The 16,018-nt window shown below is 35.8% G+C and overlaps 2 protein-coding genes across 4 annotated transcripts in view; both read left to right on the forward strand.

Annotated features, from left to right (window-relative positions):
• LOC105209805 (integrin alpha-PS3) overlaps positions 1-1,630 on the forward strand; it is a 39,916-nt gene extending 38,286 nt beyond the window's left edge. For all 3 annotated transcript variants that reach the window (XM_011180409.3, XM_011180408.3, XM_011180410.3), the window contains one exon: positions 965-1,630. In XM_011180409.3, the coding sequence (XP_011178711.2) occupies positions 965-1,084 (120 nt within the window). In that variant the 3' untranslated portion in view covers positions 1,085-1,630. The remainder of the gene's footprint in view (positions 1-964) is intronic.
• Positions 1,631-4,732: 3,102 nt separating this feature from the next.
• LOC105209808 (integrin alpha-PS3) lies at positions 4,733-15,697 on the forward strand. The gene is made up of 14 exons (XM_054233960.1): positions 4,733-5,001; positions 5,064-5,324; positions 8,107-8,207; positions 8,272-8,415; positions 10,194-10,372; positions 10,441-10,668; positions 10,743-10,845; positions 10,931-11,509; positions 13,570-13,699; positions 13,974-14,342; positions 14,404-14,473; positions 14,664-15,106; positions 15,175-15,310; positions 15,435-15,697. The coding sequence occupies exons 1-14, from the start codon at positions 4,826-4,828 to the stop codon at positions 15,564-15,566; spliced, it is 3,051 nt and encodes a 1,016-aa protein (XP_054089935.1). The 5' UTR covers positions 4,733-4,825; the 3' UTR covers positions 15,567-15,697.
• The last annotated feature ends 321 nt before the right edge of the window (positions 15,698-16,018 follow it).

Raw genomic sequence — 16,018 nt, forward strand, 5'->3', positions numbered from 1 at the left:
TATTCTATTGGGCGACGTGTTCTATCAAGCTTAACCTCTGGCTTTTTGTTCGTAAAACTATATTTACATACTTACACAGTATAGCATTCAACGTTACAGAATAGAGAATTTGAGAAGTTGTCTTAAATCTTTTCTTTCCTTAAATATCCAGAAATGATCTATATATTATATTATATTTAGATATCTTCATAAATTTGACTCCTTACATCGTTCAACCATTAACAACCACTTGTCTTTGTCAGAGGGGCTCTTAGTATGAGGATATTACCAGCACCAGATAGGATTTATGAATTCACTTCCGCTCGCACTTTGAAAACTTTACCCATGTAGATCTTAAAACAATCGAAGCAATAAGCTGTGCTTCTTACTTCTTCGAAAGGTATTTGATAAGGTCTGAAACTTTGGAATCAAAAAGAGTGTCGAGATCTTTTTTATGTTATACATGTATAGGTGCAATCTTTTGAGACACTTTTCAATAAATTAATAACCTCTAATGAAGAGTGAAGACATTATCAAAAAATACTCAGTAGCAATTCAACCAGCTGAATGCACTCAGGAATTATTTATATAGTATATGTAGTACTATAGACTGAAGAAAGAGACGAAGACTTTTATAATAAGTTTCAGAACTAGGAGAAATATGGGAATAGCTTAGATATTTTTAGCACGAACTGAAACCCTTTATTAAATTTAACTAAGGTTATAGCTAAATATAATCAATACATATTGAGAAAAAGAGATATATCCACATATTGTATACTATTAGTGAAATTTGGTGAAATACTTTTCATATTATACAAATACTTATTATGGAAAATTATCCATTAGGAAAAAGTAATAGATTCAGATGATGAGTTGTTGAAGAAGATTTAACTATTGGGGTCTTTCTATATACATATCTTTATTTTATATAGTCTTACATAAAATCTATAAAAAAAAAATTATTTTTTGCCAAATCTTACAGCTCGGTTTCTTCAAGCGTGCCAAGAAAGAACAAATGGATGCTTTGGTGCATCAAGGCTCAACACGGCCGGCGCAAGATGTAGAGCCAGAAGCAGAAAATCTAAACACCGAAAGGAACTAAAGTGAGGGAAAAAATCGGAAATATATAATTTATATATTTTTACAGCAATAAGTTCGAAACAGATGGCTTTAACATCACACAGGCAAATGCGCGCTGGGTTTAACTAAAAGTAACGAGTTCATTTACGAAAACAAAAAACTAAAAAAAAAATAAATGCATAAAGGGTGCCAGTGTTGCAATTGCAAATTATTATTTTTTTCTACACAGTTAGAAATGTTAAATTTTGCAATTACTCCTTATTTTTTTATTTTTATTTCAAATAATTTTTTCAAAGTTTTCTTATTTTTTTTTTAATATTTTTTTTTATAAATATTTTCAATTATGTTTTTTTTTATTTTTTAATTCTTAATTTTATTGCTTGAAAAAATGAAATCACACGATTTAAAAAAGAACACACACACACGAAACCAAATGTACCAATCGATTTAAGTGTTGCATTCTATTTATTTGATTGTATTGTAAATTGTATAGACTTTAGTTAGGCGCTTTTTAATATAAACTATAGTATATAGTATGTGTAAATTAAATTTAGATTTAATGACAGAGCGAAACAATAATTAATTTAAGCATAGTAGCTGCCATGTGTATATGTATGTAGTGTTAAGTTGCTACTTAAAGGGTGTGTGCCGACAAATCTAACGGTACAGTAATACAGAACAAAATATTATTTAAACTTTTTCAAGTAAAACTCTTAAATATCATTTTTAAAGTTTGATAATTTTTTTATTAATTTTTCTGCATCTGTTTAGCGGTAAGCACCCTGTGTACATATGTATTAAAAAGAAAAATAATAAAATTTACAAACTTATAAAAAATATTTCATAAAATTTATAAGTCTGTATGCATATGTACTCTATGAAATTGAATTTTCCAACACAGTTACATATGTATGTATGTGTATGCATATCCTTTTGTAAGAAAGACTTTTTGTTAATAGAGTGCATTTACGTTAAGTTTAAACGAAATATTTATGTAAAACTAATAATAATTGCCAATAGTCGTCGCCGCTTATAAGCAATAAATAAGTTAGTGTATGTATGTATTATATACGATACGATTGAGTGATTTTCAGGTATACTTCGCAGTCACTAAATAACAGTAAATATTTATATAAGTCAAGTATTATAATAGTGAAATAGTGTTTTATATGAAAGTGATTACCCGTAGTTTTAAGTCCCTTAAACATTTTTACTGTGTTTTTACAAATAAAAAATACTTATAAACAATTTTTCTGTATGTACCGTTATTTGAAAAAGAAGGTTTAACTGTTAGAGAAATGAAGTTTTGATTCATAAGGGGCGAGCTTAAGCATTGGTTGGTGGTAATGATTATTACCAGAGTTTCGAAATGCTCTGGAACTTTGGTTATGTTTCGAGATGATCTATGGTGTAATATTATTATTGTTATGGCCTTTTTAAATAATATGAATCCTTATCCACAACCGTAACTTTTTTGAAAACGCTGATATCGAAAATGTTGCTTTCAGAATAGGTTCCAGAAGAAGTAAAAATAAAAATATTTTTTTTCTATAGGGTTCCAAGCTAAGGTATACCACCTTGACCAATTCAGCGGTTTATTATGTTTAGTTCAAGATTTTAGAAATTTACAAATTTATTATGTTGAGTTTTTATGGGAAAAAATATTTTCAAAGAAAACTGTACACGTCTTAGATTGCTTGAAGCACTGTAAACGAAATAATGTCTACCATTTGAATTACATACATTTATACATATATGTATCCATACAAGCTGCCTTCGATACATTTGAGAATATATCTAAACTAAATATTTAATTTAACTTGACTTTTGACCAATCTAACAAAACAACACGAGGCCATTCAAACGCTTTGTAAAATATATGTACGAAAAGTTGTTTAACATTGGCCATTTCTCCGGTCGCTAGCTGGGGATACTACAAGAAATATCACTTAAACAACAATTTCAAATACAATTTATGAGGCTCTCTCTTCAAAGGTTGCTGTCGACTTGCAACACAAGTCTCGTTATCGTGACTGCGAACAGGCTCTCTTAAACAAACTCATATCTTTGGGCGACGCATTGCAAGAGAGAGCGCTTTTGCGGTCTGCTTTGCGAAGATAAGAAATCTGCACAATGAGTTATTGTATTCCAAAAACTTATGACGAATAAATTTAAATAAATTTAAATACAAAAATAATTGCATACATGTTGTATATATATATATATATATATATATATGTATATATTATATTATTTATATATACTCATTTGCATATCATTGCGATTACATTTTTTCCTCATTGGTAAAAGATTTTTTATAAATAATAATTATTATAAACGAGTATATTACCCAATAAACATATTTTTGTCGCCGACTTATGGGTTTTATCACTTCTGTGGATCATATCATTCGGCTGAAGATCAGATTTGTCATATGTTGAAGATCGATTTTTTACATATATGAAGCAGTAGTTTCAAACCATTGTTAACAGACGTTTCTTTGTTTCGCGAATTGTTAAGTAGTTCCAAATATTCTGATTTTGGATGATGCATTATCTTACATATCTCGAATTTTTACTTCTCCAGATATTTGCTCTATCAATCAATTCAAAATATGTATTGATTAAAATCTTCGTGTCTTTAAAGTTTTTGTTTTTATAATTATTGTGTGCCACAACAAGTGACAAATAATTAAAAATAAAACGTGAAACTACTTTTTAAAAAATTGGAAAAATTTATTTCATATTTAAATTCGCAAAACATTTTTGGTATAGTATGACTTAATTAATGCAGTGACTAAAATAAATATTTAACCACAAAATCAAATTTGTACCAGTTCTTCTTCGTCGTGTTGAAGTTCTTACTTATATTTCTTGAAATTGATTAGTGAAAACGTATTGAAAAAAATATTTTGTTTTCTTTAAGTTGTTGATGGTGTTTCAGTGATGTAAACAAAAAAATAATGTTTACTGTGGTGACAACATCGCCGAAACGTTTTTGAAGTCGAAGAGTTAGCTGGAAAGCATACTTATAACTACTGTTCCAAAAATACCAGGAATTTTTTCAAGTAATGAAAATTTTGCAATTTACTGCACAAAACCCAACATTTTGATATGGTTTGCCTTTTTCGAGTTCTTCATAATCTCTATTTCAAAATGATTCGTATAAAGTGACAATCTCAATACAGAGATGAGAATTTCAGGAGAGCGCAATTTCAAATCGACCAACCAAATTATTGTTCTGCTGATAATCAAAAGCTTTCCTACAAATTTATTTTGTAGAAAAAAGTTAAAAGCGAACGGTAAGTTCACGAATAACGGTAAAACGGCGAGCAGCGAAATATAAACAAAGAAAATTACGGATTACGGCAAAAAGTATCAGATGGAAAACTGACGTTAGGAAAAATAAAATTTACAATATTTTCAACGCGTTTCGTGGAAATCAGCCAACCTTTGTGGGAACTTTTTGAGCAGAATCTACTCTACTCTACATGTGATTATGCATATACATATACATGTATGTATATGTGAGAAGTATATTATGTTGGATAAATAATTGTATATACATACATATATATATATATTCAAAGGCCGAATTAGTCGGCATTCGATAGCAAGAATTTAGTAAAGCGATAACGATTAGTCATATTTAAAACCCAAACATAAGTCAAGCTCAAGTTCAAAAAGTGCAGTCACATTCAGTCCGTGACGTTGGTCAATTCGGTTCGGTTTGCTCCCATACTATTAAAAATTTCTTTAACAAAATGCAGCGCATCGGGCTACTTTGTGTTGTATTGTGTTTAAAATTATATGCAATAGAATCCTTCAATTTAGCTACCAAGCCCAATCTTATAATTACCGAACCGTTAAAGCGAGTAAACAATAGCCAAAACTCGGATAGTTCTTACTTCGGTTATTCGATTCTACTACGCAAGCAGAGGTAAAATGCGGTCAAAATATCAAGATCTGTCTATGTGTTACAAAAATAAAAATCTTTTAAAGCGTTCTAATTGGTGCACCACGAGCTTTAACCGAAGGTGCAACTCGACGACCGATCGAAACGGGTGCCATTTACAGATATGATTTTGCGAGCAGAACGGCGAAACCGTTCAATTTGGAAAATGTAATGGAATTCTTAAATTTGGAGAACCTGCAACAAAATGTAAAGCACCAGTGGTTGGGTATGTCCATGGATGGTGGCAGCAGAGATGAACAGCCATTGATCGTATGTGCTCCGCTTAAAACGGCGACTAAGATGTATAAGTAAGTACAATTCGATATACTCGTACATATGTATGTACTCGTATGGTGTGAGAGTGTTCCCAAAGGTAATCTATCCACATAGAGAGAATTCATATTAAAAAGCAAGAAAGCAGGTGTTAAATAGGTTCGCTCATTTAAGGAGTATCAGGTATATCTAGGGGCCAGCAATATTATTTAATATAAAATTTAAGATCGCCGTATTTGAAGACATTTTCTGCAACAGTTGTCCCGCTTGTGGTCTCAGCGTTCGATATTGTTTAGATTACAAGTTTATTCCACTGAAAATAATTACATCGGAGGGACATAGATATCCTCTTATAACACTTATTCTTATCAAAGTTACGACTGTAAGCTGTGGTAAACATGCCTTATTTTATATGATTTATATGATTTACATATGTATGTACATATTATATATTTATTATTATATTATTTAGATACTATATACGCGAACAAAAATTTCGTTTTGCCAAACAGTCATGAGTGAATTGCTCGTCTGGAACGATTGCGCAAAATAATTTTGGGGCGCATATATAACCTGATAAAAGTTCAAACGTCATAATAAGTACCGAATGTTTTGCGCTGAGACACGAGGCAGTTCACAATCTCTCATGCCTTAATCATTGCTTTGAAGACGACTGTTGCCAACAGAATTACATACGCGGATTGAATTTTGATTTACTAAGTATTCAAGCAAACCAAAATGAATAAATGACGTAATTTTGAAGTAAATCTAAACGAAAACAAGGAAGGGCTAAGTTCGGGTGTAACCGAACATTTCATACTCTCGCAATTTATCGTGCCCTCGTGTCCTCGTCCTCGTGTTCGATATATGGGGCCTTAAAAACCTATGGTCCTATGAAGATAGTTTGGTTTATATAGCTCTATTGGTTTCCGAGATATGTACAAAAAACCTATTTGGGGGCGGGGCCACGCCCACTTCCCCAACAAAATTACATCCAAATATGCCCCTTCGTAGTGCGATCCTTCATGCCAAATTTTATTTCCATAGCTTAATTCATGGCTTAGTTATGGCACTTTATGTCTTTTCGGTTTTCGCCATTTTGTGGGCGTGGCAGTGGTCCGATTTTGCTCATTTTCGAAGGCAACCTTCCTATGGTGCCAAGAAATAAGTGTGCCAAGTTTCTCAAGATATCTTAATTTTTACTCAAGTTACAGCTTGTACAGACGGACGGACGGACGGACAGACGGACGGACAGACAGACATTCGGATTTGAACTCCACTCTTCAAGCTGATCACTTTTGTATATATAACCCTAAATCTAGCTTGTTTAATTTTGGGTGTTACAAACAACCGTTATGTGAACAAAACTATAATACTCTCTTTAGCAACTTTTGTTGCGAGAGTATAAAGATGGTTTTATTACCACTTCTAATGTATAATACATAAGAAATCTCTGCCAAGGGGGCATGTCAAATATGTTAACAGGATACTCGACTTTAATGTTTCACGAGAAGGGATTTAATAGCTGGTCACATGGCAAGACTTCTGAGATTAAGTGAGCTCGTCACGAAAATGAGTTATGATATCGGAAGGACAAACAAATTTCAGAGAGAAACAATTGAAGAAACATCACTTTTTACTTTCGCCATATTCAATAAAAAAATACATATAAAGTGTCGTTAGTCCGATTGTTCGCATTTGGAACAACTTGAACTATTCGTGGGTTATCTTACGTTGGCTGTTATTCCGAGGGGTTCTCATATATAAGATAACAACATAGATAGCAACAACTGGTTTTACATTAAGATATTTATAGAAATCTTTATATATTTTATGTTTGATTCGTAGTTGAAAGTTGTTAGACAAACATAACTGGTGATCCAAGTAGGGTACTTTTTTATAGCCTTTCTTTGACAGATCACGCGTGAGTTGTGACAAGCTGTCATGATATTTTTGTTCAGTATTGTTTGCCATTTCATCATGGAAAGATTTACGCCTGTACAACGTTTACAAATTGTTCAACTTTATTGCGAAAATTCATGTTCGCTCAACTTACGACATCATAATCGGCCTACTGAGCGTACTACACCATATTGAGACCCAACATTCGTTATTGGAAAATACGTAGCTCAAAGTGTACACGAAGACCGCGAAGAGTCGATTCGGCGCCGTTCGCAGAAACTCGGACTCATGTATAATGCGACTCGATGCATTTTACGTCGAGATCTTTAATTAAAAGCGTAATATAAAATACACCATGTACAAGAATTGGAACCGATCGAACGTCCCAAGCGACATCGCTCCGCTCTTTGGGGTTTTGAAAAGTTCCAAGAAGATGCGACGTTTTAGAGCCTGATTCTGTTCAGCGATGAGGCCCATTTCTGGCTCAATGGATACGTAAACATGCAAAATTGCCGCATTTGGGACGGAGAGCAACCTGAACTGCTTCATGAGCTATAACGGTTTGGTGTGATTTGTGGGCTGGGAGAAACATAGGCCCATATTTCTTCAAAAATAATGACGGTGAGAACGTAACCCCTTACGTAATGGAGACCCTTACCGCGCCAAGTTAACAGTCTAATTGATCCCCTGTGGGGATATTTAAGGTCTAAAATCTATGCGGACAATCCCGCTACCATTCGCAACCAACATTTGAAAGAGATAATATTTAAAAAAGTAAATGTCAAAGAGTGTTCTTGGGAATGTTAATAAACATTCCCCATTAAATTTGAATTTAATTGTGTTCATTAAAAAAGTAGGTAACCTTAATTTTTTTAATATTTATATATTTTCTTAAAAATGCTCATTTAAAACCAGTAATGCCTACATGCATGGCATTTGTTATTGGACCAACACCACGCTGGAAGGTGAATCACAAGATCGAGTAACGCATATTGTGAGCCCATTCTCCGCTAAAGGTTTGTGACTATTCAAAAGCTTTTAGCAATGGTTGAATCGGATGATATATTTTTATGCACACAGGTCAAGAGCAAAGGCAGAATATGAGAAAAGAAAGTAGATCGGTAACAGGCGATCTGAGATATGGTGAATTTGGTTTCAGTGTTCAAATAACTCCAAATGGCAATGAACTTATATCCGGGTCACCAGGCGTCAACAACTGGGGAGGTAAGTGAAATTTGATGTATAAGATCTTCAATATTTAATTTTCGCTATAAAATTCCAAAAGTATTCTTTCTTTTTAACTTTAAGTTTGAAAGCATCATAAATCACCGCGATCTGTAAAGTTAAATGTTGAAAGCAATATCAATCGAACGGATTCGTCTGGGCGGTTGTGTTTCCGTGCTAAAGGTTTAAACTCGTTCTTTTTTGGTCTTGACCAATTAATTTGAACTTGTTTGCTCGTATCGCAAAAGTCCCCTCCACATTACCGTGGCTTCTATATAACCCATATTATTCAAATTAATACTTCTTCCTCTTGACTGCCGACGGACACCGCTTACGCAGTTATACTGAGTCCACAACAGCGCACCACACATCTCTTCTTTTGGCAGTTTGGCACCAATTGGTAATGCCCAGTGAAGACAGGCCCTTCTCCACCTGATCCTTCCAACGGAGTGGAGGCCTCCCTCTTCCTCGGCTTCCACCAGCGGGTACTGCATCGAACACTTTCAGAGCTGGATCACTTTCGTCCATTCGAACAACATCACCTACCCAGCGTAGCCACTGTCTTTTTATTCGCTGAACTATGTCTATGTCCATAAATCTTCCGCAAAACCTTTCTCTCGAAAACTCCTAGTGTCGTATCATCTGATGTTGACATCGTCCAAGCTTCTGCACCATAAAGCAGGACGGGAATGATAAGCGACTTGTAGAGTTTGATTTTGATTCGCCGAGAGGGGACTTTACTTTTCACTTGTCTACTCAGTCCTAAGTAGAACCTGTTGGCAAGAGAGATTCTGCGTTAGATTTCCAGGCTGATATTGTTATTGCTGTTAATGCTGGTTCTCAGATAGACGAAATTATCTACAACTTCAAAGTTATGCCAGTCAACAGTGACGTGGGAGCCAAGATGCGAATGCGCTGACTCCTTGTTTGATGACAGGCGATATTTCGTATTGCCCTTGTTCACCACAAGACCCTTACGCTTCGCTTCCTTATCCAGTCTGGAAAAATCAGAATTAACGGCGCGGGTGTTGTTTCCAATTATATCGAAACCATCGCTGTACGCCGGCTGCTGTACACCCTTATAGAAAATTGTACCTTCTTTATTTAGCGGAGATCCTGACGGAGCCGTATTAATTTTGCAGGGATACTAAATTCAGACATAGGGACATAGAGACAACTCCTTTTCGTGCTGTCGAAAACAGCTTTAAAATCGACAAGGAGATGGTGTGTGTCGATTGGCGCCAAACTGCCAGAAAGAGGGATACGTGGCGCGCTGTTTTGGACTCGGCTATAACAGCGTAAGCGGTGTCTACGCCAGTCAAGAAGAAGAAGAAGATGTCACAAGGATCCACCTTCTTGGATGGCGGTGATGTCAGCCTTTACTCTTACGAGGACATCAACCAGCTGGGCAAAGGCACCTTCCCTATTAAGGGTCCGGCATTCCAGGTGCATGCCCTTAAATCATAGTCCTTAATACGTTTGCAGTGGTCGTCATCAAAATTGGCGTTCCTTATTCGGGGCTGTTGCTTCCTGTTCATTGGTTATTCGTGGGTGGGTCCCAAACCCAAAGCACAACCGTTCCTAGAAACTCCCAAGTGAATGGCAGTCAGAAGATTTCCTCACTTATGTGAACTTCTACATATTACTCCATCTTCCTAATCCTCAAATTAATAACCCCACGAAAATCTACTGTTTTTAATTTTGCCGCATCATCAATGGGTTTTCTGTTTCAATTAATATATTATATTAGTTAAATAAAAATATGTAATATCCCACAGGAAAGGTAGTACATTACAATTTGCTAAGTCACGAAACCAAATCGACGAAGGCCGCAATTCAATCGTCAGCATATAAAGGCTATGCCGTAGGATGTGGTTACTTCAATGTTACCAATCTAGCGCAATTATCTTATGTGTTTACCATGCCAAATCCGAATAGCGAAAGTAAAATGGGTCAGGTAAGTTCGTGGGTGTGAGCTTTCACAGAATACCATATTCATCTCGGATGATGCTATTGATTTTGTAGGCACAAATTTACTACTCAGTTGGGGGTCGTGATGCAAATTCGTTTATCCTGCAAAAAGGTTTGACCGGCGATGAATATGGCGACTATTTCGGTTATTCCCTGTTGGTGGCTGACTTGAATGCTGATCGCATCGATGATATTCTCATTGGTGCACCACATCGCACAGTTAATAATATTTTTGAAGCGGGTGCGGTCTATATGCATATAAATCGTAGGGTGACACATCAGGTAAGTACTGAATGTCCACACACAGTGTATATTACTTCGTAAAAATCCCTCACTATTTTATGTTGTCTGTTTAGTTGAATTTCAGGAATACCGTATTGGAGTCACCGTTTCCGACTAGAGGACACTTTGGTACTTCCTTGGGAAAACTGGGAGACATCAATGGTGATGGCTATAACGGTAAACTTGCAGTATACTTAAACTATTGAAAAAAAAAAAAAATCACTTACCAACTTGTTTCTATTACACACGCTTATACCGGTAGACATAGCGATTGGTGCCCCCTATGCTGGTGATAACGGCAATGGTGCGGTTGCCATTTACTTTGGCGGTCCGAACGGTCTCGAAACACAACCGCGACAGATCTTGCATGTGAGCGAACAATTAGTCGGCAGCGGTGGTATGTTTGGTTACGGACTTTCCAGAGGTGTTGATACCGATCACAATGACTACCCAGATCTGGCTGTTGGTGCGCCTAATGCGGATAAGGTGTTTATCTACAAGTCATATCCGGTTGTAAAGATAAATGCAACGATACTACAACATTATCAAAATATTCCAATAAATACAACAAGTTTAAAATTCGATATTTGCATTAATATCCAAACAAATTCGACCAAATTTCGTACACAAGAACTCCTACTAGATTTGAGTGTCGCCACTGAGGAAAAGCGCATAAATGTGGCACATTGTATTAGCAAGAATGCCTATGTGGCGGGCTTAACGCCGCAATGTCAGACTTGCAATGCTACGCTCATACCCGATGACCGCTATATATTCGTACCGATAACTATGAAACTGACGTATCGCTTGAAGAATGATGGCAAGGCGCAAAAAGAGTTGGGTGAGTTACAAAATAAGCATATAATATAATAACTGACGAATGACACGCGTGAAGTTTTGCTCCAATGCCTGAATCGAAGCGGTATTGTCCGCATAGACTTTAGACTTTACATGTCCCCACAGGAAAAAGTCTAACGCCACGTCAAGCATAGACAAGGGACCGATTTTGTGGTGTGTACGGGCCCACAAATTCATGCGTAAAATTCAAGAAACTTCCAATTGCTACACGATTATGCGTTAATGCTGAAGGCTACAATGAAATGATTATTCGGTGGGAAATGGTCTTGTTTTGCAGAATAAGACCTGATTTTTTATTGGAAAACACAAACGACAAAGGCTTTTATTCCATAAAATATTTCTTTTTCGAATTGGACATCTATATTTGCCAATATATATATGTTTGGATTTGCGATCTGACGTATATAACGCACCGCATCTGTCGTGTCTACGATGAATGTGGCGTGATATCACACGATCCTGGTGGCCAATCGACCGGCCTAAAACGTGAAATTATATGTTATCGGGTACACAAATCACACCAAACTGTTTTTTTTTCTGGATGAAATGGCAGCTCTTGCTCTTCGTCCTATATGCGGTAATTTGAGCCAAAAATGGGCCTCTTTGTTGAACAGAATTTCGCTCTTTTCAAGAGCCCATACACCGAAGCGATGTTGTTTTTTGTCGATCGTCTTCAATCCTTGCGCAGTGATTTTATACTCTCACAACAAAGTTACTAGAGAGTATTATAGTTTTGTTCACATAACGGTTGTTTGTAACACCCAAAAACTAAACGAGTTAGATATAGGGTTATATATACCAAAGTGATCAGGGTGAAGAGTGGAGTTCAAATCCGAATGTCTGTCCGTCCGTCCGTCCGTTTGTGCAAGCTGTAACTTGAGTAAAAATTAAGATATCTTGATGATACTTGGCACACTTATTTCTTGGCACCTTAGGAAGGTTGCTTTCGAAAATGAGCAAAATCGGACCACTGCCACGCCCACAAAATGGCGAAAACCGAAAACACATAATGTGCCATAACTAAGCTATAAATAAAGCTATGGAAATAAAATTTGGTATGAAGGATCGCACTATGAAGGGGCATATTTGGATGTATTTTTTTGGGAAAATGGGCGTGGCCCCGCCCCCTACTAAGTTGTTTGTACATATCTCGCAAACCAATAGAGCTATATAAACCAAACTTTCTGCAGTCGTTTTTTTAGCCACTTCCTAATACAGTCCAAAAATGAAAGAGATCGGATAATAACAACGCCCACCTCTCATACAAAGGTTAGGTTGAAAATTACTAAAAGTGGGTTAATTCACTAACGAAAAACGTCAGAAACACTTAATTTCACATAAGAAATGGCAGATGAAAGCTGCACTCAGATTTTTTTATAAAATGGAAAATGGGCGTGACGTCGCCCCCTTATGGGTCAAAAACCATATCTCAGGAACTACTAGACCGATTTCAATGAAACTTGGTTTGTAATAGTTTTCTTACATCCCATTGATATGTTGTGAAAATAGGCCAAATCGCTTCACAACCACGCCTTCTTCTTATATACCAGAACTTTGAAGACGATCTGAATCGTTTACTTTACAATATATAAAGTAAGTACTAGTGAAGATATCGGTGCAGAACTTTGCTCAAATACTATGTTTATAGTGTGGCAGCCCCATTCTAAAAATCGCCGAAATCGGAACATAGGTTTTTAAGGCCCCATACATCGAACACGAGGACCTCGGTGCTTCTAACCTAATATTATGGTTTCCAACTTTCAATGGACTTTATACAGTTAAATAAATAAATTTCGAGAGTATAAAATGTTCGGTTACACCCGAACTTAGGCCTTCCGTACTTGTTCGTAATAAAGTTGAACAATTTGTAAACGTTTAACATGCGTAAGTCTTTCCCCGATGAAATTCCAAAATAATACTGGACAAAACTAACATGACAGCTTGACCTCTAGTTGGATAATCCGTTATAAAGATACACTTGCCGATATATAATAATTTTCTTATGATTTAAATCCTTGATTTAACGTGTGCCTTATTTTGCAGAGTTTTGTGATCATTGTGCAGTGGTAGATCCTGCCTGGCCAAACACCGCAGAAGCTCAAATCCAGTACTTGCACAATTGCAAGGGTTCTATTTGTTCTGTGGATCTGCAGTTGCGAAGTGTGGACATGCCGTAAGTAATTATCAAATTTTGTGCGGATCAAAGTTAATAGTTAATCTACTGCGCAAATATATGTTTTTTTTTTTTAAGAAATAGACACTATGTGTTTCAATAATTAGTATCCTTCTTATAAGTCTCAAAAGTTCTGCATTCATATGTTTCAATCCCTTCAGTTTTACTTTTCATAAATCTTCGACAGCTGTTCTTTCTTTGATCTGTTACCCAAGAAATTCTGAGATCTTAAAATATAACATATTTAATTTAAAAAATTTCATTTCGAATATAGTGACAATTTAATATTGGGTATGAACAAAACCTTACCACTCAAATATGTTATTACCAATGTGGGCGAAGAGGCTTACAATACCCAGTTGATCATAAAATCCACCTTAAATGTGCCCATCGCCAAAATGCCCTCCGAATGTTTGGCCGACTTCGAATTTGGTTGGCATGTCAAATGCAGCATAGCGAATCGACGTGCCTTCAAAGACACCACCGAACTAGAGATCAGTCTCGATTTGAGTAAGGTGGTCGGCGTTACTGAAGTGGGTATCGATGCAATAGTTTCCAGTACGGGTGAAGAAAGGAAGCCGTTTGATAACCGACAGAATGACACAGTGAAACTTACCACAAGCGCGGAAATTTGGATAACCGAGTGAGTTGTTTACGAATGCGTTTCGAAAATAATTTTAAACATAATTTTACACAATTTACAGGATTCCAACGAACAAAATTTTTGCTGTAACCGATGAGAAGGAAAATGTTTCGGTTTCGATGACTTTTGAGGTGAGTGTAGATTATGCTGTTGAAATTGGATGTAACTAGCCTTGTGATGTACCTATCTTGTTGGCTAAACAGTGCTTTATAATTTAATTTAAACCACATCAACGCCAGTACTACGTCAAAGAAAAAAATGTTCAGGACAATATTTTGGGGTTTATAATTCCAAACTACCCATACATATTATTTTTTACAGATAAAAAATATCGGCCCGAGCCCGTTGAGCCTCTTCCACTTAATTGTTGATTTTCCTATTGGCGACGGCAATCGCATATATATTAGCAATTACTCCGCTCAAACCTATTTCAAGGACCTCGAGTATCCTCTTTTGGATTTCGAAACGTCATCGCCAGTGTCACCAACCACATTGAACACCACCGAAGTATTATATTTGAATCAATTGCCCGAAAATCATACGACTTTCGTTAGTTGCCAATCGTCCAAAAACTCCAAGTCTAAAATGTCATGCGCCTTGAAGGATGTGCTGCTGACGAATGCCTTATATCGCGAAGAGAATATAACCTTGGTATTGTACTATGAAATGAACTGGGAAAATGCAGAACAATTACTGCTCGATAATAACGATTATTTGGCTCATGTTGCAATGGTAAATTTCAAACCTGATACACCACCAAATGGGTGAGTAACTACAACAATAGATGGATTGCCCCCCACACATGTAGTATGTCTTGTTTTTGACGTTCTAGAATTCTGAGCATTAAAACGCATTTCAAAGGTGCCATTTTTAAGAAGAACACCAAGCGTAATCTTTTCTGGATATATTTAGCCGCCATAATTGGTGGTATACTCCTGCTTATTGCGTTAATCTTGCTGCTAAGAAAGGTAAGCTAATTTAGGTTTGCTAGACTTTGGCTTTGGTGGTAAATCGAACAAGCAGCTGGTTTAAATGCAATGAACAGTATAACAAATACGAGTACACATTTATTAAAATATTTCCACGTTTCAGCTGGGTTTCTTCAAGCGTCTAACCAAAGAAGAAATGGCGAAGAATTTGAATGAGAAGCTTGAAAAGGCGCGTATGAAGGAGGATCTCGATGTGTGTATCGCTGAAGTAGATGCTGATGATTTATCTACATAGTTATTACTGTGTTTATTTATAAAACAAATATATATTTTAATATAATCCATTCCTTTAGCTTCCTTCCTCGAGTTTGTAACAAAGTTCCGCCTTCTTCCAACTTATAAAAAATAAAAAAGCGCTTTAAGTAATATTTTTAGGGTTCACTTTGAAGATTTTGTTTTGAAATCTACTTTGTTCTAGCTATACAATTCAAACCGGAAATAGTATATATCTCCCGGAAGACTGCTGATGATTTCATAACATAAAGAACTTTCAAGCATTAGCTTCACTTTCTCTAACTTGAATAAAGCTAAAGGCCTAACTGTGAAACATAAAATGTGATCCATTTCGAGGTTCCCCACTTTTTAAAGAAAAAAAAAACGAAAACTCAAATTTTATGGTGAATGTTTATTATCATTCGAAAGAACATTCTTTGACATTTATTTTTTAAAGATGTTGGATGTTGTTTT

Source organism: Zeugodacus cucurbitae, chromosome 6 (assembly GCF_028554725.1).
Source record: "Zeugodacus cucurbitae isolate PBARC_wt_2022May chromosome 6, idZeuCucr1.2, whole genome shotgun sequence".
Taxonomy (NCBI): Eukaryota; Metazoa; Arthropoda; class Insecta; order Diptera; family Tephritidae; genus Zeugodacus; species Zeugodacus cucurbitae.

Bases quoted from the DNA above. Each gene is read 5' to 3' on its own strand.
- LOC105209808 (XM_054233960.1), top strand. From the start codon at position 4,826: ATGCAGCGCATCGGGCTACTTTGTGTTGTATTGTGTTTAAAATTATAT. The intron at 8,416-10,193 runs GTAAGTGAAATT...AATATCCCACAG, and splicing joins AGGCGTCAACAACTGGGGAG to GAAAGGTAGTACATTACAAT. The intron at 10,846-10,930 runs GTAAACTTGCAG...TTATACCGGTAG, and splicing joins CAATGGTGATGGCTATAACG to ACATAGCGATTGGTGCCCCC.